The sequence below is a fragment of the Pseudoliparis swirei genome, chromosome 14 (assembly GCF_029220125.1).
Source record: "Pseudoliparis swirei isolate HS2019 ecotype Mariana Trench chromosome 14, NWPU_hadal_v1, whole genome shotgun sequence".
Taxonomy (NCBI): Eukaryota; Metazoa; Chordata; class Actinopteri; order Perciformes; family Liparidae; genus Pseudoliparis; species Pseudoliparis swirei.
In genome coordinates, this window is record NC_079401.1 from 1446538 (window position 1) to 1471434 (window position 24897).

General features: G+C 48.8%; 2 protein-coding genes across 14 annotated transcripts; both read right to left on the bottom strand.

Moving 5' to 3' along the window:
- Window positions 1-185: 185 nt before the first annotated feature.
- On the bottom strand, window positions 186-15596 carry bin1b (bridging integrator 1b). 13 transcript variants are annotated; one of them, XM_056431705.1, is made up of 19 exons: window positions 15154-15596; window positions 11221-11301; window positions 11000-11054; window positions 6192-6286; window positions 5995-6015; window positions 5815-5910; window positions 5578-5685; window positions 5185-5277; window positions 4536-4621; window positions 4379-4454; window positions 4238-4293; window positions 4113-4157; window positions 3460-3502; window positions 2908-3027; window positions 2171-2191; window positions 1718-1945; window positions 1494-1547; window positions 1295-1396; window positions 186-1163 (listed from the first exon to the last, which is right to left on the bottom strand). In XM_056431705.1, the coding sequence occupies exons 1-19, from the start codon at window positions 15232-15234 to the stop codon at window positions 1062-1064; spliced, it is 1563 nt and encodes a 520-aa protein (XP_056287680.1). In that variant the 5' UTR covers window positions 15235-15596; the 3' UTR covers window positions 186-1061. The 13 variants fall into 13 exon arrangements, with proteins under 13 accessions (XP_056287680.1, XP_056287679.1, XP_056287683.1 ...); XM_056431704.1 differs by having other exon boundaries at window positions 2908-3034; window positions 3458-3502; window positions 15154-15595; XM_056431708.1 differs by lacking the exon at window positions 5995-6015.
- A 176-nt stretch (window positions 15597-15772) lies between these two features.
- On the bottom strand, window positions 15773-23833 carry LOC130204758 (indian hedgehog B protein-like). Its single transcript, XM_056431720.1, has 3 exons — window positions 23087-23833; window positions 19690-19951; window positions 15773-17551 (listed from the first exon to the last, which is right to left on the bottom strand). The coding sequence occupies exons 1-3, from the start codon at window positions 23384-23386 to the stop codon at window positions 16881-16883; spliced, it is 1233 nt and encodes a 410-aa protein (XP_056287695.1). The 5' UTR covers window positions 23387-23833; the 3' UTR covers window positions 15773-16880.
- Between the last annotated feature and the right edge of the window lie 1064 nt (window positions 23834-24897).

Consider the following 24897-nt stretch of genomic DNA (forward strand, 5'->3'; position numbering starts at 1 on the left):
CTTAATTTCTTCATTGTTTTCCATGATGTCATTTTGATCTTCTAGGAAACAATGCAAATAACTGAGTGTTCATGATGTGGCTGAAGTTTCAGTTGTGTAAACTATAATATATTACATTATTGATGAAACTCTTCATACATCGAAAAAGGTAAATATTGTGTAGATCCAGGAGTTAAAGCAACACGTGTTGTTTCATTCATCTTTAATGACACTGACTTGATCCAACAGATGGTGCATTAATTATCACCTTATTCATCAACTCCACACAATATAAAAATACAGTTTGCATGGGTTCAACTTTGTTTAATAAGGTGCAGCCGGATTTAGAGAAAATGTGTCTGCACAGTAGTGATGCAGTGTTATCGCCTCAGCTGGGGCACAGAGATCCAGTCAAGTTCACATGGAAAAGGTCTGAAAAGAGTCTCGAAGTATGAAAGTTCAGGTTTTTGCATTTCACCCATCAATGAAAATATGACTCAAAACCAAAATAAAAGCGTTTGTGCATTAGAAAATGTAAGCCACACATTTAGTCATGTCCTCAAAATAGCCAATAAAATAAAAACTACTGTTCCCTCTGATAATCCTACAAGCCAACAAACGAATAGATTGTGACCCTCCTGTTTATACCGGCGGAGTTCCCCAGGGCTTTGTTCTAGGACACCTGATGGAGCGATGCCACCAAGACAAGACAATCACATGCAAGGAACTATTGACATTCATACAACACATACACAACTTATTAATCCTTTTTGAATTTCACCAACACATTTGGGCTTTGTGTCTCGTTTGACTTCAGCATATAAATAATCAGGGATAAGAAATCAAGACTAAATCAATAAGTCTTAGATTTTGGATGTACAACTTGAGTCGGGGTGAAACTTAATCCTCTTTTTTACTACGAAACAAAGTTCAATTTGGTTTGTGTAAATGTGTAAGTGGCACGGACGGATCATTGGTTTCCTGATGTGTTCACATTGAGTGACTCTGTTACAGCCACGGCTACGTTTGAGGAGTTTGGGGCTCAGAAAGGGAAGAAATCATTCTTTAGTCGCATGAAACCTTTAAACCTTCTGAGTAAAATTCTCAGGGAAAACGCCTTTGACTGAAATGTCTTTCTTCTGCAGCCAGTGAGTCTCCTGTACCCCCAAGAGCCAGCCGTCGTCCTGCAGGAACACAGAGGAGATGCAGAAAAGTTCACCAACAGGTTGATATGTATGTATGACGAGACTTGTTTTGTAAAAGTCCCTCATGTCGTGCTCGGTCGATGGCGAAGTAGGAAGAGGGGAACCGGTACCTGTTCATCTGGGTTGTCGAAGGCCAAAACCAGCACATCGTCCCCGATGCTCAGCTCCAGCTCGTCGCCGTCGGTGGCCGCGTACTCATGCACCGCTTTCACCTGCCGATCAATAAAAGATGTTCATTGGAAATAAATGAAACCTCATTGAAAGGTGCATGTCAGGGTTCTAACTTATACTTGTGTGTTAATCATTAACCTTGTAGAGGAAGCCTGGCGGCAGGTCTCCGTCTGAGCCGTTGGTCACCGCACTCTGCAGAACAAGCAGAGAAGGTCCAGCTGTGTGAGACGTGTGAGGAACGTGTGAAGCGGTCAACAGAAAACAGAGAGGGGAGGAGCAGGAAGAAGGGGGCCGATGACTCTCACTAGGGATCCTTGAGCTGCAGGCTCTTCGAGACCTGCCTCCCTATCATCCGACCCTACCTGGGTCTCTCCTTCATCCCCCCAGCCATCTCCCACTTGGGCGCCATCGTCATCCCAGCTGGGCTCGCTGTACGACGGAGCCACGCTGACTCCGCCCTCCTGACCCATAGCTGCCTCGCCGTCCTCCCAGCCCGGCTGGGTGTGGCCTTCATCGGAGTCCCAGCCCCCTTGGGCCTCATTCGGGTATCGCTCCTCTTCGCTCGGGGGCTCCGCGGCGGCCTGTTCTCGCTACAGAGGGTCAGGGGGTCGCGGAGCGTTGAGGGAAGATAGGTGGAGGGACGGGAGGAGTATCATAAAAGGTCGTGACCCCGGGTGGTAGGGCATCGTAAGGAGAAGGAAGGAGGTGTTGCTGTTACTTCTTGGCCTACAGTCCATCTTCCTCTGATCACCTTCACAAGATCATGGGAGAAAATAAAAGAGTGTGTTCCTGCGTTAGGAGCAACTGGTTCTTACCCATGAGTCCCATGATGGCGCCTTCCGTGATGCACAGAGACAAGACAGTGAGGTCAAAGTGTGCCGGTGTTCATAGAAGTCTGAACACTTTACAGAAGCATGTAAGAACTCTACGGCGTTAAGGGAAGTCCACTTCAAAGGCTGACCATGTTGAAACTTCATTAAATGAAGATAAAATATGCTGCAGATGATCTGATCAGCTGATGAGAAAGAAGAAAGACAAATATGTGCATGCAAAGGGAGGCTGGAGGGCATGCGGTGGAGGAGTTCAGGATCACATAAACACACACACACACAGTCTTCTGTTAGATCTCTGCAGATTGAGCAAAGATCAGTGGAATGAGCTCCACTCCTAAGGAATGACACGTCCAACGTGAGCATCTTCTGTGGAAGAGTTTTTGAAGACGTTTCGTGGGATCGGTTCAGCCGATGTCCAACGAACAGCTTCTAAAACTCTGCACGTGAACACACGCCTTCAAACCTTCAGCTCCACCGACCTTTGACCTTAATGAAGCACACCCACCTGGGGAGCTGGAGATGTGCCGGGCTGTAACACCTCCACATCCCAATCCAGCAGGTTCACCCCTGACCAGGGCTCACACTGCCTCACACACACGTACACACACACACACACTCGGGTCAGGAGGGTTTACTATCTGGGGAAATGAATGCAGTCGTCATGTGAGGCTTGTATCTGCCCTGCAGGCCACAGATCTCTACAACCTCTGGTCTCTGACCTGCTGCGTCGTGGACTCTGTGTGAGCGTCAGAACCCGAGGCCTCGACCGGCTCCCGTTGCCTCGGGTCCGGAGACGGCACCAGGCGGGTCGGAGGCCGACTGGGAGCAGGACGGGGCCTCTGCACCACCAGCAGGGTTCAATCGAAACCCCACAACACACACGTGCACCATGCCGAGGCAGCGAGGGAGACAGAGACACTTTAGTACACGAGAGGACGGACGCGTGTTAGACAACCAGACAGAACAACATGGAGGCTGTGATGCGTTTTATTTTATTTTATTCTTATTTTTTATTTTATATACTTTATTAATCCCCAAGGGGAAATTAGTTCTCTGCATTTAACCCATCCTTAGTTATTAAGGAGCAGTGGGCTGCAGTGATGGGCCCAGGAAGCAACTGGGGGTTCAGTGCCTTGCTCAAGGACACTTCGACTTGCAACTAATGGGGAGAGGGGGAATCGAACCGTCACCCTTGGGGTTGCAGGACGACCCTCTTACCCCACTGAGCTACAGCCGCCCCCTAAAATGCATGGTCGGATGTTTCCCTTTACCTTTGGTGCTGAGCAGGCTGAGTCACTGGGGTTGGCTTCCTCACTGAGACGGAGAGAAAGGAGACAGGAAGGGGAGCATGAAAACAGGGACAAGGAGAAGGACAAGAAGAAAGACAAGATTAAGAAGGAGAAGAAGAGTCAAAACCATGCAGTTCTCAGTTTCATCCACACGGGGGCGACAAACAGCGACTGTATCTCGGCAGGTTAACCTGCAGGTGTCACGTGACGACGTCTTCAGGATGTTAGGAACAAAACAGGAAGCAAGCAGAAAGTGTCCACCAAGAGTGAGAAGCAGAAGGAGTTACAGGTTTGAATCCTGCAGAAAGCTCCCTGAGCAACAGTTAGTCACTTGTCTGCCGTGAGGGGGGGGGGGGGGGGACACACAGAACTGTACAAATGTACATGATCAGATTTGTGGGCTTTGAACCCACAAATAAGTATCCTGCCCTTTATTTTGCAATTACACCTTTACTCTGAAAATCTCAGATTAGTATTTTTCCAGGCAACACAAATACATCCCCCGTTGTATAACATATTGTTAAAGTATGTTTGCATTAGTTTGGTATCTTAGAGGTTAAGGTCACATTCCATTGTTGCCACAAACAAACATCGGGTTAGTTGGTGAATGTTCTCATGCTCATTCTGGGTTGTACCTCTTGGCATCATCTCCTGTCTTTGCTGCTGCAGTACCACCTTTTCTGCAGTAGGGGGCGCGTGAGGGACATTATTGACATTTCTCTACTTGAACCTACACAAACCGACTGAAAGCTCCACTTACTTCTCCTCCCGCTGCTCTTCCAGTTTGGTCATGATGTCGTTCAGGTTCTGGCTGAGCTGAGGGGACACAGAGCCGAGGGAGACGGATCAATACTTCTGATCGCCGATCGATCGATCGATCACACTACAACAGGCCGCTCACCTTGTTCATTTCCCCGTGGAACTTCTCCTGATGACCTGCCAGGCCCTGGAATGTGTTAACGTAGACGCCAACACGACTGCACACACACACACACGGTTTGAAACATGTGACCCGAGTCGTAATTAAAGATTTTGTAGAAGAAGAAAAAGAGTCTCACTTGTCCCACAGTGATGGGAGCTCGTCTTGTAACTCCACGTTCAGCTCCTCGAAAATCTTCTGAGCTCGACCCAGGTCCTCCTCGGCCTGCACACACACACACACACACAATAATAATGTACCTGTGTGTCTGAGGTCCATATTTTAAGGGGTAAAAAGAGCACTCCAGCATGCAGAGCAACACATTCAGGGTTTAAGATCTGAACTAAACGTCTTCTTCTACGACACAAACAGCACGTAAACACTCGTGTGGACGAGGGATGAAATGACGGCGCGGCTCTCCACACACGATCGTCAGGAGGAGCTTCTGTTTTCTGTATTTCATTGTGTTTGACATGCAGGATGAAGAAGAAATCCATAAAACTTTCCACACATCGATGGAAAATGACCCTCAAGCAAAGAAAGACCTCTTATTATTTGAATAATCATATTTTAGCTTCGGTGTAACGAACTAAAAGGACTGAGACGTGATCAAGGGCCCAGTCTAATGACTGGAAAGGTGACGGTGGCGCTAGAAGGAAAGTCAGAGGATTCATCATCAAGGATTCGGACAGAAATCTAGTGATCGTGTGCAGAGAGCCTGTGGAGGGCCGGGTGGGGGGAGGGGCTAGGGGCAGGGGGGAGGAGTCAGTGATGAACCAGAGTGTCACCTGGTTGAAGGAGAGGTTAGTCTGAGCCACCTGGTGGGCTGATATCAAACCCTGAGCCCAGCTGGGAGCCGCCATCTCCAACAGGGCTGCTGGCTAACCAACACACACCATGCAAGAGAGAGGAGGAGGAGGAGGAGGAGGACAGAAGAGAGAGAGAGAGAAAGAAGAAAAGCAAACAATTCAAGACACAAACATGTTAAAGAGCAGTAAACAAATAAAACACGAGTGAGTTAGTGCACAAGCTAAAGTGATGCAGAGGACTTAAGGTGGTATGACATGTCTGGTAAGTCATACCACCTTAAGGCCAACACTATTCCTTTAAACTTTAACATCGGCAGAAGGACACATCCCATAATGCATCAGCCCCCCCCACACACACACACTGGTGGTCACCTTGGCGATCTTGGCCTCGTCCTTCTTCTTCCCTTTCTGTAAGGAGCTGAAGTGATGCCGCGCGCTGTCGAAGTCCACCATCTTCCTGTCGCGCTTGGCTATGCGAGCCTGCGGCAGAGCGCAGGTCAGATTATCTGCCGTTATTGATTCGTAATCGGGAAGTCTGACACGTGATTAGATCATGAAAACCACATCTATGAGTTTAGAAAGAGTTTAAAAAGAAGAAACATTAAAGACCTTAATATCCGGGAACTGAGCCAGGTACGAGTCCAGAGAGGTCACGGATTTGTCGGTGATGTTCTGGTGGTAGTCTAACCACAGAGTGTCTGTGTCCTGCAACACACACACACACACACACAGAGTTCAGTTTCCTCGTGTCAAAGCGACTCCAGGTAGTCCGATCTTGTACTGAAGTACCTCCAAGTTACTGTCCATCTCCTTCAGGGGGAAGGACACACGCATGCAGTTAGGAGAAAGAAAGAGCGTTAGCAAGAGGAGGAAAGGCGGGAAGAGGGAAGAGATGCATGCTGGGAGCTCCATCGTGCGCCATGAGTATGACATGTAACGTTAACCCTCCTCTGGGAACAGAGATGTGGAGGAGGAGGCGGCCTCACCTCCGTCAGCGCGTCCATCTCCTCTTTGCCAAACCAGTCCGGCTCGTACATGTCGGCCAGGCAGTCCTGCAGCCGGCGGGACGCGTCGTGCATGGCTGCAGCGCAAGAGAGGGTCACATGACAGAGGGTCACATGACAGAGGGTCACATGAGAGAGGGTCACATGACAGAGGGTCACATGAGAGAGGGTCACATGACAGAGGGTCACATGACAGAGGGTCTCATGAGAGAGGGTCACATGACAGAGGGTCACATGAGAGAGGGTCACATGACAGAGGGTCACATGACAGAGGGTCACATGACAGAGGGTCACATGAGAGAGGGTCTCATGACAGAGGGTCACATGAGAGAGGGTCACATGACAGAGGGTCACATGACAGAGGGTCTCATGACAGAGGGTCACATGAGAGAGGGTCACATGACAGAGGGTCTCATGACAGAGGGTCTCATGACAGAGGGTCACATGAGAGAGGGTCTCATGACAGAGGGTCACATGAGAGAGGGTCTCATGAGAGAGGGTCACATGAGAGAGGGTCACATGACAGAGGGTCACATGAGAGAGGGTCACATGAGAGAGGGTCACATGACAGAGGGTCACATGAGAGAGGGTCTCATGAGAGAGGGTCACATGACAGAGGGTCACATGAGAGAGGGTCACATGACAGAGGGTCACATGACAGAGGGTCACATGAGAGAGGGTCACATGACAGAGGGTCACATGAGAGAGGGTCACATGACAGAGGGTCACATGACAGAGGGTCACATGAGAGAGGGTCACATGACAGAGGGTCACATGAGAGAGGGTCACATGAGAGAGGGTCACATGACAGAGGGTCACATGAGAGAGGGTCTCATGAGAGAGGGTCACATGACAGAGGGTCACATGAGAGAGGGTCACATGACAGAGGGTCACATGACAGAGGGTCACATGAGAGAGGGTCACATGAGAGAGGGTCACATGACAGAGGGTCACATGAGAGAGGGTCACATGAGAGAGGGTCACATGAGAGAGGGTCACATGACAGAGGGTCACATGAGAGAGGGTCACATGACAGAGGGTCACATGACAGAGGGTCACATGAGAGAGGGTCACATGAGAGAGGGTCACATGACAGAGGGTCACATGAGAGAGGGTCACATGACAGAGGGTCACATGACAGAGGGTCACATGAGAGAGGGTCACATGACAGAGGGTCACATGAGAGAGGGTCACATGACAGAGGGTCACATGAGAGAGGGTCACATGAGAGAGGGTCACATGACAGAGGGTCACATGAGAGAGGGTCACATGAGAGAGGGTCACATGAGAGAGGGTCACATGACAGAGGGTCACATGACAGAGGGTCACATGAGAGAGGGTCACATGACAGAGGGTCTCATGACAGAGGGTCACATGACAGAGGGTCTCATGAGAGAGGGTCACATGAGAGAGGGTCTCATGACAGAGGGTCACATGAGAGAGGGTCACATGACAGAGGGTCACATGAGAGAGGGTCACATGACAGAGGGTCTCATGACAGAGGGTCACATGAGAGAGGGTCTCATGAGAGAGGGTCACATGGCAGAGGGTCACATGAGAGAGGGTCACATGACAGAGGGTCACATGACAGAGGGTCACATGAGAGAGGGTCACATGACAGAGGGTCTCATGACAGAGGGTCACATGAGAGAGGGTCACATGACAGAGGGTCACATGACAGAGGGTCACATGACAGAGGGTCACATGACAGAGGGTCACATGAGAGAGGGTCACATGAGAGAGGGTCACATGACAGAGGGTCACATGAGAGAGGGTCACATGACAGAGGGTCTCATGACAGAGGGTCACATGAGAGAGGGTCACATGACAGAGGGTCACATGACAGAGGGTCACATGACAGAGGGTCTCATGAGAGAGGGTCACATGACAGAGGGTCACATGACAGAGGGTCACATGACAGAGGGTCACATGAGAGAGGGTCACATGACAGAGGGTCACATGAGAGAGGGTCACATGACAGAGGGTCACATGAGAGAGGGTCTCATGAGAGAGGGTCACATGAGAGAGGGTCACATGAGAGAGGGTCACATGACAGAGGGTCACATGAGAGAGGGTCTCATGAGAGAGGGTCACATGAGAGAGGGTCACATGACAGAGGGTCACATGACAGAGGGTCACATGACAGAGGGTCTCATGAGAGAGGGTCACATGACAGAGGGTCACATGAGAGAGGGTCTCATGAGAGAGGGTCACATGACAGAGGGTCACATGAGAGAGGGTCACATGAGAGAGGGTCACATGACAGAGGGTCACATGAGAGAGGGTCTCATGAGAGAGGGTCACATGACAGAGGGTCACATGACAGAGGGTCACATGACAGAGGGTCACATGACAGAGGGTCACATGAGAGAGGGTCACATGAGAGAGGGTCACATGACAGAGGGTCACATGAGAGAGGGTCTCATGAGAGAGGGTCACATGAGAGAGGGTCACATGAGAGAGGGTCACATGACAGAGGGTCACATGAGAGAGGGTCTCATGAGAGAGGGTCACATGAGAGAGGGTCACATGACAGAGGGTCACATGACAGAGGGTCTCATGAGAGAGGGTCACATGACAGAGGGTCACATGAGAGAGGGTCTCATGAGAGAGGGTCACATGACAGAGGGTCACATGAGAGAGGGTCACATGAGAGAGGGTCACATGACAGAGGGTCACATGAGAGAGGGTCTCATGAGAGAGGGTCACATGACAGAGGGTCACATGAGAGAGGGTCACATGACAGAGGGTCACATGACAGAGGGTCACATGAGAGAGGGTCACATGACAGAGGGTCACATGAGAGAGGGTCACATGACAGAGGGTCACATGACAGAGGGTCACATGACAGAGGGTCACATGACAGAGGGTCACATGACAGAGGGTCACATGAGAGAGGGTCACATGAGAGAGGGTCACATGACAGAGGGTCACATGAGAGAGGGTCACATGACAGAGGGTCTCATGACAGAGGGTCACATGAGAGAGGGTCACATGACAGAGGGTCACATGACAGAGGGTCTCATGAGAGAGGGTCACATGACAGAGGGTCTCATGAGAGAGGGTCACATGACAGAGGGTCACATGAGAGAGGGTCACATGACAGAGGGTCACATGACAGAGGGTCACATGAGAGAGGGTCACATGACAGAGGGTCTCATGACAGAGGGTCACATGACAGAGGGTCTCATGAGAGAGGGTCACATGAGAGAGGGTCTCATGACAGAGGGTCACATGAGAGAGGGTCACATGACAGAGGGTCACATGAGAGGGTCACATGACAGAGGGTCACATGAGAGAGGGTCACATGACAGAGGGTCTCATGACAGAGGGTCACATGAGAGAGGGTCGAGGGTCACATGACAGAGGGTCACATGAGAGAGGGTCACATGACAGAGGGTCTCATGACAGAGGGTCACATGAGAGAGGGTCTCATGAGAGAGGGTCACATGGCAGAGGGTCACATGAGAGAGGGTCACATGACAGAGGGTCACATGACAGAGGGTCACATGAGAGAGGGTCACATGACAGAGGGTCTCATGACAGAGGGTCACATGAGAGAGGGTCACATGACAGAGGGTCACATGAGAGAGGGTCACATGACAGAGGGTCACATGGGTCACATGGCAGAGGGTCACATGAGAGAGGGTCACATGACAGAGGGTCACATGACAGAGGGTCACATGAGAGAGGGTCACATGAGAGAGGGTCACATGACAGAGGGTCACATGAGAGAGGGTCACATGACAGAGGGTCTCATGAGAGAGGGTCTCATGAGAGAGGGTCACATGACAGAGGGTCACATGAGAGAGGGTCACATGACAGAGGGTCACATGAGAGAGGGTCACATGACAGAGGGTCACATGAGAGAGGGTCACATGACAGAGGGTCTCATGAGAGAGGGTCACATGACAGAGGGTCACATGACAGAGGGTCACATGAGAGAGGGTCACATGACAGAGGGTCACATGAGAGAGGGTCACATGACAGAGGGTCACATGAGAGAGGGTCACATGACAGAGGCTCACATGACAGAGGGTCACATGAGAGAGGGTCACATGACAGAGGGTCTCATGAGAGAGGGTCACATGACAGAGGGTCACATGACAGAGGGTCTCATGAGAGAGGGTCACATGACAGAGTGTCTCATGAGAGAGGGTCTCATGAGAGAGGGTCACATGAGAGAGGGTCACATGACAGAGGGTCACATGAGAGAGGGTCACATGAGAGAGGGTCACATGACAGAGGGTCTCATGAGAGAGGGTCACATGACAGAGGGTCACATGAGAGAGGGTCACATGACAGAGGGTCACATGAGAGAGGGTCACATGACAGAGGGTCTCATGAGAGAGGGTCACATGACAGAGGGTCACATGACAGAGGGTCTCATGAGAGAGGGTCACATGACAGAGGGTCACATGAGAGAGGGTCTCATGAGAGAGGGTCACATGACAGAGGGTCACATGAGAGAGGGTCACATGACAGAGGGTCACATGAGAGAGGGTCACATGAGAGAGGGTCACATGACAGAGGGTCACATGACAGAGGGTCACATGAGAGAGGGTCACATGACAGAGGGTCTCATGACAGAGGGTCACATGAGAGAGGGTCACATGACAGAGGGTCTCATGACAGAGGGTCTCATGAGAGAGGGTCACATGACAGAGGGTCTCATGAGAGACGGTCACATGACAGAGGGTCACATGACAGAGGGTCACATGACAGAGGTCTCATGAGAGAGGGTCACATAAGAGAGGGTCACATGACAGAGGGTCGTGGGCGTCACTCACTCTTCACTGCCAGCAGGTAGGCCTTCATGTCTTTCTGCAGTTTGCTGCCTTCTGCCTGCAGGAGACACACACAGAGTCCGTACAGGTGTTTATATACACACACACACACACACACACACATAAACACACATATATATTAATGTGTGAGAACTAGGACGTCATTATGTGGCTGGGAGAGAAATCTTTGTTTTCAAGAGTCAAATGGTGAGATGCCTGCTGACCATCTGCTTGTTGAAGTTGGCCACCATCTCCTCGAAGGCGGCGTCTCGGGTCTCGTCTGCTTTGCCGAGCTTCTGCATGACCTGCAGAGGAGACCGTCACCATGTCAACGCTGCTCCCAACTGGGGGAGCCGCCCTTTGAGGCCGGACACGGACATGCAGCGTAAAACACCAGAAATAAAAGAAAAGTAGGTTGAAGCTCTTCTGCCATGTTAAACTGTCTTTGAAGTGGCTGCCAGGATACGGAGGTCAAAGGTCAAATGCCTAAATGACACAAAAATACGATTATTATTTTCTTAAAAATGCCTATTTCTTTTCTTTAATGTTCTGTATTTTAAATGTATTGTTATATATTAATATATGTACATTTAAAGATTTAATTAGATTTTTTTTTAGCAGATTTTTATTTATTGTTATTTTTCTGAATTTTCTCTTTTTAGATTATTTTATTTAAGTTGATGCCATATATATTTTAATGTAATTTTAAACCCTTTTTTTATTTGAAATAATTTGTATATGTTTTAAACAAATTTATTTCAATTTTAAACAAAAAAGAAAAAAGAAAAGTAAAAGTTGCATCATAAAATAAAATAAAATAATAATACAGACTATTTGAAGATAGGAGGAGGGGCTTCTCAAGGTCACAGCTAATCTGAGCCGCCGCCATCAGCACCACCTGCCACCTAATCCTGTGACACACAAACCACCGTCAACACGGCGACGGGGACTTCCCCTCACACACACACACACACCTGCTCCCTAAGCAACACACACACACAAGTATTACTTCAACTATCAGACAAACTTGTCTCCTGTGTGACATCATCAGACATGAAGCGTCTTCCCTCTGACTCGTTTCCTTCCGTGTTACTTTGTGTTATTATTTTGTTTATGAGCCGACCAGTCCGCTGCAGTTCAGATATTTAAAATCGGCGGCGGCGTCTATTAAAATCCGGATCTATATTTGGACGACACAACTGGTGTGTGGCCTTCAGGGCCCTCGCTGTCTGTCGGCTTTTTGTGCACCTGTCCGATGTTTAGTGGTGCGTTCAGGGGATTCTCGGGAAGTCTGGAAAATATGAGTGTTTTCATACTGTAAACTCAGGTGGAATGGAACACACAGGATTTGAGATTACCACTGTAACTGTGTGTGTGTGTGTGTGTGTGTGTGTGTTCTCAGAGTTATCCACAACCCATCGGTGTTCAATTTCACTCCTCAAAAATACCCCCGGAGCACACAGGCAGTTTCTGGGGTATTAAGAGTGATGAGGACGAGGCAGGAGGGCTATAGATAGACACACACACACACACACACAGCAGTGAGGCATGCTGGGAGTCCAGGGAGGGGGACAGGTGTGCAGGCCGAGCAGGTCAACTGTCAGGTTTATAACTTGAGCTTGAGTTCTGAATCATGGAAAGAGTTATAAAACATTCATTAATTATGTGACTGCTTGAATTTAAAATGAAAAGGAGCCGTATTTTGGATAAGACGAATCACCTGAAGTGAATCTGTGTGGGCCCTGCACCACACCGGGTCTCCAGCTGCTCTCTAAAGGCCCCCCCTCTGTCCCCACACTCATCCGCATTCCATGCAGGGGAATTTTCCCAGCATGCTTGAGGCACAGCTGACCAGTTAATGAGACATCACCATGACAACCGAGGTGGGACCATCAGCCGGTCTGAATCAAATGATCACCAACAGACGTGAAATCTTTAATAGTGTATTATCAAATTAATTTAAATTAAAATACATTTATTTTAAAGGAATTTATTTTAAAGAATTAAAATGTATTTTAAAGAATTACAATTTATTTTAAAGAATTAAAATTTATTTAAAACATTTTTTTATTTTAAACAATTGTTGTTTTTATTAATTTTGTTTTATTATAATAAAAAAGAAAAAAAAAGTTAAACAATACAAAAAAAGAATTTAAACAAATTTATTTGTATATGTATTATGTATATACATTATATATATATATATATATATATATATAATAATAAGAGATAAAGTTGTACTGTCACTTTAAAAGCACATTGAGATGAAACACGCTGAGCTGGAAGTCAAAAGTCAGAAACACATGAAAGTAAGAGGCAAACGAAGCCCAACATGAAGCCCGCTGGACGAGCTGGAGGAAGTGGAGGCCGGCGTGCCAGCAGACAGACAGCTGCCCCCCCCCCCCCCCCCCCACAGGGAAGATGATACTCTGACCTTCCTCGTTCCTCCACAGCTCGGTGTCTCAGCCTCCGTCACACAAGACGACACCGGCCGAGGAGGAGAAGCCTGGATGTCTCTGGTTTGGATTTCAGGGCTTTCAGTGAGGTTCCCCAGCAGAACCCTGCAGAAGCCTGCAGAACCCAGCAGAACCCAGCAGAACCCTGCAGAACCATTCACCCCCAGGCCTGCTTGAGCATCCAACAAGTGTTTAAATAAACTCTCTTCTTTCATTTTTGTTTCTGTGTGATGACAAATTATAAACTCCTCTTTATGTCTCCAGATGTGTGAAAACATCAGCTTCATGTTCATGACCCCCCCCCCCCTCCTCCTCCCTAATCACTAATGTAACTGTAAATACTACATCCTTGCTATTAAAAACACGATTCTGGTATATTTATATTCACAAAAGTCAGCGTTCCTGATAATCTTGTGAATAATAAAAAATATATATTTATTAGACTAAACCAATAATGGTCGACTGTTCTAAAATGATGACTTTGTTGAAATATATTTAAATAACTGTAAAGTGGGCTGACAGCATCTGGAATAACCGAGCCCGAGGTGTAATATATTATTAGTAAATTATTAAAGAAGAAGAAGTGAAAGTATTTCTGTGAGATCAGGTTTTCAAACCACTTCCTGTCGAAAAAGGGAAACTTACATTTGTAAATATGCCGACTGTTCACATCTGAAATATGAAATGCAGCCAGAAGCTCTTCACAAGGACTACAAGGACTTGAATAAACTACGCCCCTGAAGATGGAGACACATGGGCTGGGAGGTACTTCTATACTTCAGTGTTTCCATAAAGTCAATGAAATCTGCTGCTCCGTCATCAGCTGCAACTTTAAAGTGATGAACACATGAATGCATCATAACATCAGAACTTCTTATGGTTTATATTTGATGCTGCACGAGGCGGATGGATACACAAGAAATAGTTCCAGCACACAACTCCCCTTTGTAGTCCAGACCAAACAAACCAGGCTAGCAGTTTCCCTCCGCTTCCAGTCTTTATGCTAAACTAAGCTAACCCCACTGCGATTCTTATCGCTTTGGAGGAAATATAACTGAATGAAACTTTGAAGGGAGGAGAAGGGGCGTGTCTGGGGGGTTGGAAGCACGCGCAGCTCCTCTCCAGAGCCCCGGGAGGAGGTTAGAGTTACAAGCATCCAGAGACAATGAGGGGACTGACTGACAGCGCTCCTGTGGGGCACCGAGGTGATTAGAGGGTAAAACCTTAAGCAGCCAGCGTGATTAGGACAGACCATAATAACCCACACGATGCTCGGGTTTCATTACGTCACTTTTACTCTACTAGTCACTGGAAATGTGACAAATATTGCTTCATGATCACTTTAATGACCCAAAAGCAGAACCAACAAACCGCCTTTAGCTTTACATACTAGCACGTTTCTAAAACTGAATGCACGTGTTTGTGTATTTTGATGGATGATCCTTCCAACTGACTTCTACCGAGTATTCACTGTTTGACCCTTTAATGCCTCCTAAACTTTGCATTAATACTAATTAATCCACAATTAAAAAGTGTTCTTTTAAGGTTGAAGTTGATGGCTCCAATGCTGTAGAGATTGTGCCCCTTGAACGCCCCTTATATATCACATGTATAGTATATTATTATAATGCACCTGTACACCCTCACCACCACGCAGGATTAGGTTTCAGGGACCGGAGGACATGGAGAAGCACCGCGTACCTTCTCCTGCGCTCTGGTGAGCCTCTTCTGGACGCTGATGGCCAGCTTCCCGGCGGTGACCCCTTTCCCGATCTCGGCCATGGCGCGCGGCGTGGAGGGCTCCCCGGCGGTGTGGAAGAAGAGAGGCAGAGGTAGGGTGTGGGGGTGGAGGGAAATGTCGTTGAAGGAGACCCTACTCTGGAAACCGACGGTGCGTAAAACCCTTCCGCACCGCGAGCTGGCTGCGCGTAACTCTAATCCGGCTTCTTAAAGGTGCAATGCGTAATTTAATCCGGTTTGTGTTGAGACAAGAAACAAGACAACAAGCAGCAGGAGTTTGGGACGGGCTGAGATCGGCCGGCTCTGTGTTAAATGATGGAGGCTCGATATGGAGAGATATTAAGTTTCCTCTTAAAGGCGCAGCGCGTCGGTATTATTAGCTTCATCTGTCGCGGACGCGCAGCCGGTGCGTCCGTCTTTACGCACGGCCTTATTTATGCACACGGAGTCAGACGTGAGGGCTAAATGCGGCGCGAGGCAGCAGACACAGGCGGTAGATGTCGGTGGTGGTGCGTTCACGTGTCAGCAGGTCATCCACACGTCTCATCAGGTGTCGGCGGATCAGAGAAAAAACACACACTCATTTACATATAATTTAATTTAAAAAATAAATCTTTTCATCTCTCTTCACCCAAAATAACTTTGAAACATTATGGATTTCTGTAAACAAATAACACTTAAATACACGATCATGTATTCTAAACTCTGTATTAAAGCAGTAATATAAGACCAGTGGACTCACTGTGACACGAAATCCCTTCAATGTGTCCCTGAACACCACGAATGAACCCATTATTAATGAGTTCACTGGGCTTGTGATATGATATATAAACTTCATCATCTGCATGTTTGGAGTGTTAAACCAAAACATGCACCAAGAACTTTCCCTTTATTGACATATTACATTTGACAAATCAATTAATGACAGATTTAAGATGCTGGTTATGTTTTTCTGATATTCAAAAGGAAAATCATGACATAAATGAAAGGATTGTGTCATATTAAGGCTTCCTCTGGAGTTTCTTCACAGATTAAGGGATGTTTATGGGCTCAGACCCATAAACAGCATGAAAACCACCCTTTGATTTACAGTCCATCTTAAACCTGCGTTCATTTTCAATTAAGACGAAAATTCAGTGATGCAATTAAAAGTTTTGTAATCTGATTTTTGGGGGTAATTCACGGTCATACTATGGTATCTCTAATATAATGTCTTCATTGTTTAAGTGGTAAAAAAATGTTATTCATTTAAATGTCAGGGTGGTTTTTCAGTCATTTGTATGTTTTTTTTTAACCATTTAAAAACCCTAAATATATTGTCAAAACCATTAATTTTTGATAAATATATATACACACACACCTCAACATATGCTATTGAATACCTGAATACTGAATAAGAAGCATCAGTACTTTGCACCTGAACATGTTTCAGACCTTAAATCCAAAGTTTAAGAACACCTGAAGACGACGAGGTGTTTTTAAAAGGAGATTACGGGATTATTACGAGATTATTGTTCCACAGAGTCACTGAAAGTCTTTTAGTTCATCTCCGTTCACAGATCCTCCTTAAAGAAGTCTCCCATCATGCCTCAGCAGGAACCCACACGTATCTGATAGGTGGTCCATCGTGGTCCAGCTCAGACCGGTTCCTGGGTTCCAGTTTAAAGTCTCCACCCATGTGAGCTTCCTCACCTGTCGCCCTGAGCCACGCCCAGCGGGTGGAGGCGTCCCGAGTCCAGCAGCACCCTCCCCAACCAGTGTAGAAGCCGGGAGTACCAGTGCACCCCGTCCCGGTGGCTCCCGGTGGACCCGGTCCAGCTGTGGATCAGCCGGAGCGGCGAGAAGGCCCAGTGGGCCAGGGAGTGCCGGTCCACCACGGCGTAGCAGGACGCCGCCACCCCGTCCACCACCAGCGTCCCCTGCCGGGTCAGCGGCGCAAACGCCCCCCGGCTCCCACCGGTGCTGACCCGGGTGATCCGGGACAGACGACCCGCCTCCCCCCGCGACACCAGCACGCACTGTCCCGGCTGGGCGTCGCCGGCGTACACGGTCCTGAGGCCGCCGCGGCCCGCCGCCGCCCCCTCCGAGCAGTTCCCCTCGGACACGAACACGAGGTGGGCGGCGGTGAGCGAGAGGCGGGCCCCGGCCTCCGTGTGCAGCGTGTAGAAGAGCTTCCAGGTCTCGGGGTCGCGGTCCAGGAAGACCAGAACCTCGCTGTAAACCATCTCCCCGCCGCCGGCCGACGCCAGGACGCGCTCGCCGGGCCGCAGCTCGCCGATGGACTTCTGAGCGCCGCTCGCCAGCGTGACCGAGGCCTCGCCGGGGAAACAGCCTCCAGACTTAGCCGCCATGGAGTGATCTGAAAGACGGGGAGGTCAAACTGGAGGTCAGACAGGAGGTGAAATGGAGGTCACACAGGAGATGAAAAAGGAGGTCAAAGTTCCTGAAGCTCAAAAGATACAATGTTGAGAAAATGTAATCCATCACTTTGTATCTCATTATTTAAATGTTGTATCCTTTGATCTTTGAATGATATTATATTTACACTAACTAAAAACTCATATCTTATAGTTTTAACTTCAACGCTTTGACATATTATCTCACTTTTCATCATTTTAGAGCATCTTATTATTTCTGATTTAGAAATGTGCATTTCCACTGTGACTTAAAACACTATAAAATGTATTTGAGCTTTCATGTTTCTATTTTTCAGTTTCATCATCTCGACTCGGCTTCCATACGAAGCACACATTTACATATCTTCAACCCCTTTGAGCTAAACATTGACTTCTTCCTCTGGACACAAAGGACCAATAAGCAGATAAAAGCTCCTCAGGACCGTGTGTGTGTGTGTGTGTGTGTGTGTGTGTGTGTGTGTGTGTCTCTATGGTACACAAAGCGACACTCGAGGACCGTCTCAAGTCTATCTGGGGGTAAATATTTGGGGAAGGTAGAAAGCCAAGGCCAGGTGATAAGATAACCTGAAGGAGGAAGGAGCAGAGCAGGAAAACCAGCCAGCAGGTTAATCATCACATGAAGTCCAGGACTAAAAACATGCATGTCTTTTTGAGTGAGACATTTGTAATATTTATTTAACATGCAATTTATATTTAAATGGTTTTTTTACATTTAAAAAAAATTTAAATCGTTAATTTTTTATAAACAAATATATATATATATATTTTTTTACTTTTTATAAAATCATAAAATTACCAATTATTATTCTTTATTCCCATTATTATGTTACTTTGTGGAGCGTTGACCTACAGGGTCACGGGCTTTGCTGCCCCCTAGTGGCTGTTTCCGCAACTGCGCCCGTTCAAGTGTTTGTGGTGATTTCCCTTCAGCTCTCTTGAGGAATGTAGAGTAAAAAAGGGAGAATATTATTTAAAGAAAAAATGTAATTAAAAAAGGAGAAATCAAAAACATGATAAAAATACCAACTTGATTGGTTGCCCTTCTGATCAAGGCAAGGACTGGGCCCTCGCAACCCGATCTGGGAGGGGAGGAGAGAAACAAGGGAAGGAAAGGAGAGATAAAGTAGGAAAAAGGAGAAAGAAAGAGGAAAATCTCAGTTACCACCAATGTGTGAAGGAGGCGTTTAAAGACCGTGTGACTTTCGGCACTTCTGGATGGCACATTACGAACAGACCGAGAGGAATATGTGGAACCTGAATGTGAAAGTGTCTTCGTTTTAACATGCCATCCATACGTGGTTAATCATATCCTCCCACATCTTTCTTGTGACACTTTGGCCCTCCAGGTGGCTTTAAAAACTACATTACCCATGAGCCTCGGCTGGTGAAGAAGCGTGCGAGGGCAGCAGCAAATAAAAGATTTAAATGGGGAACAGAAACCAGTTTCATATTTCCCAAATTCATCCAAAACAATCTGGTGATTGTTTCATGTTGGTTAAGGTAAACCACTTCCTGGTTTGCACACGTCCCTCTTCTGGAAGAGAACTCGTCTTCTTGTTGTTGAATGTGACGAAGAACTTAAACGTGAGGCGAGTGACAGAGGAGACGGCGGAGGAGGACGGTTGAAAGATTAAAAAGCTGAAGATGCAAGCAAGAGGAAGGTTAGTGATGAGGGGGGAGGAGGAGGAGGCTCAAGGGGGAGGAGGGGGAGGAGCCTCAAGGGGAAGGAGGAGGAGGCTCAAGGGGAGGGGGAGGAGCCTCAAGGGGAAGGAGGAGGAGCCTCAAGTGGAAATCCAATAGATGAAGCTCAATGTACATGTTATTAAGAATAAAGCTTCCAGATCAGTGGAACTTTAAGTTAAGGTGCTAAGTTAAAACAGATGTATTGGCTCTTAGGAGTAAGTCTTATTTAAGTAGTATATAAGTATTATATAAGAAGTACTTAAGAAGTATCTGTAGATGTGATTATTAGGAGGGGGGTTGGGAAAGAGGAAGCATTTGTTACACTTTTAAAAAGTAGTGCGAGACATCCGAGAAGCAGCTTCTAACTCTTCCGAGGCTTTTACTTTGAAAGGCTCACCTGACTTGACGCTGCAGTGGATGTGGGCCTTGGACTCGTAGTAGACCCAGTCGAAGCCGGCCTCCACCGCCAGCCGGGCCAGCATGGCGTACTTGTTGCGGTCCCGGTCCGAGGTGGTGATGTCCACGGCCCGGCCCTCGTAGTGCAGCGACTCCTCCGAGTGGTGGCCGTCCTCGTCCCAGCCCTCGGTGACCCGCAGGCGGACCCCGGGCCACAGGTTCATCACCGAGATGGCCAGAGAGTTCAGCTTGTCTTTGCAGCGCTGGAGGGAAATGCACGCCGGCATCGGAGGGGCGGGATCAGTGGACAGGAAGTACACGCCGCGTGCACCACGAACAACTTCATCCGAACTAACAGAGCTTTTATTTTGAAAAAGTCGTTTGTGGAGTAAAACGTTCAAAGAATCTAACGCTTTCATTTAGTTTGTGGTTCGATTTACTGTAACAGACGTGACCTTTGACCTTCCCGCCCACTCTGAACCCAAAAGTGTACACTTTTAAAAAGTTCACCAAAAACCCCCCCCCCCCCCTCTCTCTGTGGCTCCAGACTTCCCACAATGCACCCTGCTGCCCCAGGTCTGATGTTTGCTCTGTGGCGGGAGAAAGGAGGCGATGTAGTGGATGGATGGAGGGGTGAAAGGGGTTGGGGGGGGGGGCTGCTACATGAACAAGGGGTCCTCAGGGTCCCTCTAAACCTGGAGTCTGGTCGCGGTGAGCAAACATAAGGTGAGAGGGCCGATTGAAGGCCTCGGCTCGGCCTGTAAATGTTGCAGTCAGCTCCGTTAATCTCCTCCAAAGTGACGCCTCCACTCACCTGAACTCCTCCCCTTTTCAAGGGGAGGAGCTCAGGTACCTGTAATTGGCCTGAAGGGGGCGCTGCTGGGCTTTCACACTCAAACGGCTCACTAAACACAGTTTGGATGAGTTTAATAAATACAATCTGACATTTAAACCCAAATAAGAGCAGCAGGTTTAAAGAGGAAGCAGCAGAGCAGTAACACACATCAGATCAATAACATCTACGCGTACTTTAATCTAACATGGCACACACTCGCCTGCTGGGGGCGCTGTTCCAACACACGGTGGGTCCAATTTCAAATATTTAACAGGATGAGGAGTCCAGACGTTTAGGAGTCACAAAGGTGCACGAGTTACACACACGCACACACACACACACACACACACACACACACACACACACACACACACACACACACACACACACACACACACACACACACACACACACACACACACACACACACACAACTGGGAAGGTGTTGGAACAATAAACCTGTTATTTCATTTACTTAACTTGAACTCAACCTCTTTTCGAAACGTGTCTTTTCTACTTGATTTGCAACTTGTAACATGTTAGTTTTTAAATGTTTAACTCAACATGTGAAGCTTTTAAAAGCTCGTAAATGTCGACATTCAGAGTGAATCCAGATGCAGGTTTTATTGCACCGGACTGACAGAAGAAAAGTAACTTAAAGTCGAGTGGAATCATGACTAGGACGTCTTGTTTCCCCACAGCGTCTCGCTTCATGACCCTCGGCGAGAAAGTGGGATTAAACCCCATAAATGTCCTTTTCCCTGAGATGAGAATAGCTCGCGCCTCGGGGGCCACAGATGCCTTTTCACGGTGTCCGTGTGGCGCGCGCGTGTTTTCTCTGCGGTCGCCGCACCGAGCTGGACTTCATAAATCAGTCGCTCCATGTTGTTGCTTTTCCTTTCAAGGTGTGCGGGTCGACGGGGGTTTCTGTCGGGCGGCTCGAGCACTAAACCGCTGGCTGCACAAACATTGGGCTCGCGGGCGGACAACACGCGCCGTTCAGCGGCCCGAGCGGGTCGCGGGGCGTCGACCAGTCTAGTTGGGCGCGCGAGGGGACGACATGTGCGCGAGACAAAGCCGCCTCTCTCTCTCTATCCAAACGCGGCGAGGATGTTTTTTAAAAACCGGACACCGCGCCGGTCTGCGCCTCCGGAGCAACGTTTACGCGTCACGTCTGCAGGACGTCCGTGACGTCACAGCGGCGTGCACTGATCGGGAAGAAGGGAATGCGAGAATCGGTTTAATTACGGCTGCAGCGCAAGAGAAGGGGGCTATTTCTGCACATGTGTGGTGCGCAAACAAACACCAGAAGTCACCCGGAGTATAACAGACAAGCAGGAGGCTGTCCGCTGCGGCGTGGACACGTACATGCAGGTCCACTTTGGAGACGCTAAAACAAGTTTACTTTTTAATTATTTCACAATGTGCATGTGGGTGATTACATCTTTACTACCTCCACATGTGTTGCACTTTTTTGATTTATTTTCTCATTTCTTTTTTAAAAAAAGACAGAAATAAATGTAATATAGATTCTGGAAATAATTTAAATTTACAAATGAAGTTTCTCGGTGAGGGCAATCCGACATAACTCAACCCCACGTGTTGCTTTTGGCCACTTGCACGTACACACTACATCTCGGACGTTACACTCAGCTGAAGTGGATATTTCTTGCAGTGCGCGCGGTGAGGTGACAGCTCCAGACGGGAGTGCGCGCGCTTTCATTCCCCACGTGGGTCTGTGGACATAAGCGCTGCTGCTCCGAGAGGAAGCCCGCGGTTACGAGAGCCAGATATAAATACGGTATTCCTGGGGAAATTGGGAGTCAAATAAATTCCTCGCGGGGCCACATCAATGACGGTGTCGTAAAAAATAATCCTGACAGTCCAAAAGGCGACTGCTGGCCAGCCGGGCTAAAAACGAAAACGGTAAACATCAGGACCCGCTGACCAAATACGACTTTTGGCTGTTTTTCCACTAAAGAACACGACGTACAACAGAGGACAGAGTGTTTTAATTAAGAGAGACCGCTTTTCCATACATTTTTAGACGGGGTTGCCCTCTTTTACGCACGCGCTGCCCACAGTGACCCTCTGAGAGTCCATGTGGAGCACAAGAGGAGAGCTCTGATTCAAACTGCACTGTGTCAACAGCTGCCAGTGGTTTAAGAATCGACTGAACAAAGAGTTGAGCAACACAGACGACTTGTAATCAGTTTCTCAACAAGCAGCACTGCAAGAAAAACGCACGTTTTAATTTCAGGAAGCTGTGGTTTGATTTAACAAAGTCAGGATAGTCAGAGAGAGAGAGAGAGAGAGAGAGAAGCACCCTGCTGTGATTATAGTCATCTCATCATGGAGAGTATTACTGGCTCCTAAAACTGAATGTATCCAGATTCTTAAGTTCGTTTTTAAGGGACGAGCCTTGAGTCAACAAGAAATGCGGAAAAAGATAACAGTGTCCACGCGTTGAGAGACTGGGCAAAGTGCACCAGCAAAGCTCTGGAAACACCTTAATAAGCAGGTTGTAATGGCTAAAAGGCACTACGGTGTCCGGGAGGGTTACCTGTGTCATCATGCGGTCTGCACCTGTGTTCTCCTCGTCCTTGAAGATGATGTCGGGGTTGTAGTTGGGGGTGAGCTCCTTGAAGCGCTCAGAGTTCCGGGTTATTTTCCCTTCGTACCTCCCGCTGGCTCCGAGAGTCTTCTCGGCCACGTTGGGGCTGAACTGCTTGTAGGCGAGCGGCGCGAGCTTCCGTGGTGAGCGCCTCTTGCCGTAGCCTCGACCCGGCCCGCAGCCCTCGCTGCCCCGCGAGAGGAGAAAGGCGCACGCGACGAGGCACGTCACCAGCGTCGGGAGCAGCATTACGCCCCGGGGCCGGTGCGTGGCCCCCCGGCGGGTGGCTGTACTTCTCTGGATGAGTCTCCCCCACCCGCCCCGCGTGGGTCCCCCTTTATGATTCTAAAGTGGCGGTAACGCAGCAGGTCTCGTTCCAGAGGCCCCCAAAAGTGGCCATTCCCGGCGCGTAAAAGTGTCCAGTGCGCCGCTGGACACGGAGAGACCTAAACCTGTCCTCTGAGCGGGGGACTCTCTCCTGTCCCGAGTGCACGCGGAGGCAGGGGCATAAATAGGCGAGGTGAGTTGATCTTGGCAGGCAGGTTCAAAGCCGCCTGTCTGTGTCGGAGCTGTGAGAAAAGCGCTGCACGCAGACGCGGAGGCGCGCGGCGCGCAGTCTGGCTGCGCCTGTTGGGCACGGCGGTCAAAGGGTGTCCTCGCAGCGGTTTCTCTGCCTCTCGGTCAGCTCTCAATGCGTCCCTGTGGCGCAGGGCTGCTGGCAGGAATGGAGGAGATCCTATGACACACAGATGAGGTGCCGCGGGAGAAGAAGGAGACCGCGCCCTGCTGGACCTGCCCTCCGCGCGCCTCTCCTCCCACCGGGGTGGCACGGGCCCCGCGGCCGCCTCCGTGTGTTCAGTGAGCCAAGAGGACGGACACACACCGAGCCACGAGACCGTCCGGGCTGGCGCGCGCTCCCTCTGTCCTTTGGACTCTCGTCTCCAAGTGAAGACGCACGAGCAGGTGCGCACGTTGACGCGTTCTCCGCTGTTATGACATTAGACTGTCCTCCGGGGTCTCCTGGAAAGACCCAGGACCCTTCAAACGTTCTGATACTTTTCAATCGAGAGAGTTCCTGCATTTCCCAGAAGTCCCTCTGACAAGCCACCAGAGAGCAGCTGAATCAACTGAAGCTTCCTCCAGGTGGAGAAAAACAAAGCAGATTCCCGTTGGACTTCCCCAGGGGACCAGGAACCTCCTCAGGAACTTCTACACGGGTCAAAACTAAAGTTCCTGCACACGAAAATAAAACAAGTGATAAACCTGAAGCAGCATCGGATCTGGATCCACTAAAAGGTTCCATGAGTTGAAGAACTTCACCTCTCAGCCATCTTTACATATCAAACTCTTTCAGGCTGACGACTCACAGGGAGCCAAGCTGGGGTCTGAGGACCCCCGGGGGCCTTTAGTCTGTCACTCAGGGGCCCAAAGTGAAATATGAAGACTTGAATGGGTCTCAAATGAGGAAGAATCTTTAAACCGTGATGAAGCGTCATTAAATATTTTGCTTTGACTCCAAAATCCCCCAAAACATCGAGTCCCCGGTCCCACGAGACCGAGCGGCTCGGCTCATGTTCGACTATCTGGTTGCAGCTCAGAGCTCGTCCACGGCTCTTCCTCTTCCTCTTCTCCTCCGCCTTCGTAACGCGTTCCTGGAAACGACCCGGCGGTCCACATTTCCCGTCACCGCCTCTCTCTCTCTCCTCGGTGGCGTTTGTCACACGTGTCATCTCCACCTCAACGGCATTCCAAGATGCCGC

Bases quoted from the DNA above. Each gene is read 5' to 3' on its own strand.
- bin1b (XM_056431704.1), bottom strand. From the start codon at position 15,234: ATGGCCGAGATCGGGAAAGGGGTCACCGCCGGGAAGCTGGCCATCAGC. The intron at 6,016-6,191 runs GTGAGGCCGCCT...TTCCCCCTGAAG, and splicing joins AGATGGACGCGCTGACGGAG to GAGATGGACAGTAACTTGGA. The intron at 2,192-2,907 runs GTCAGAGACCAG...GCATCACGGAAG, and splicing joins CAGAGTCCACGACGCAGCAG to GCGCCATCATGGGACTCATG.
- LOC130204758 (XM_056431720.1), bottom strand. From the start codon at position 23,386: ATGCTGCTCCCGACGCTGGTGACGTGCCTCGTCGCGTGCGCCTTTCTC. The intron at 19,952-23,086 runs GTAACCCTCCCG...ATTTCCCTCCAG, and splicing joins CAGACCGCATGATGACACAG to CGCTGCAAAGACAAGCTGAA. The intron at 17,552-19,689 runs GTGAGCCTTTCA...CCCGTCTTTCAG, and splicing joins CCACTGCAGCGTCAAGTCAG to ATCACTCCATGGCGGCTAAG.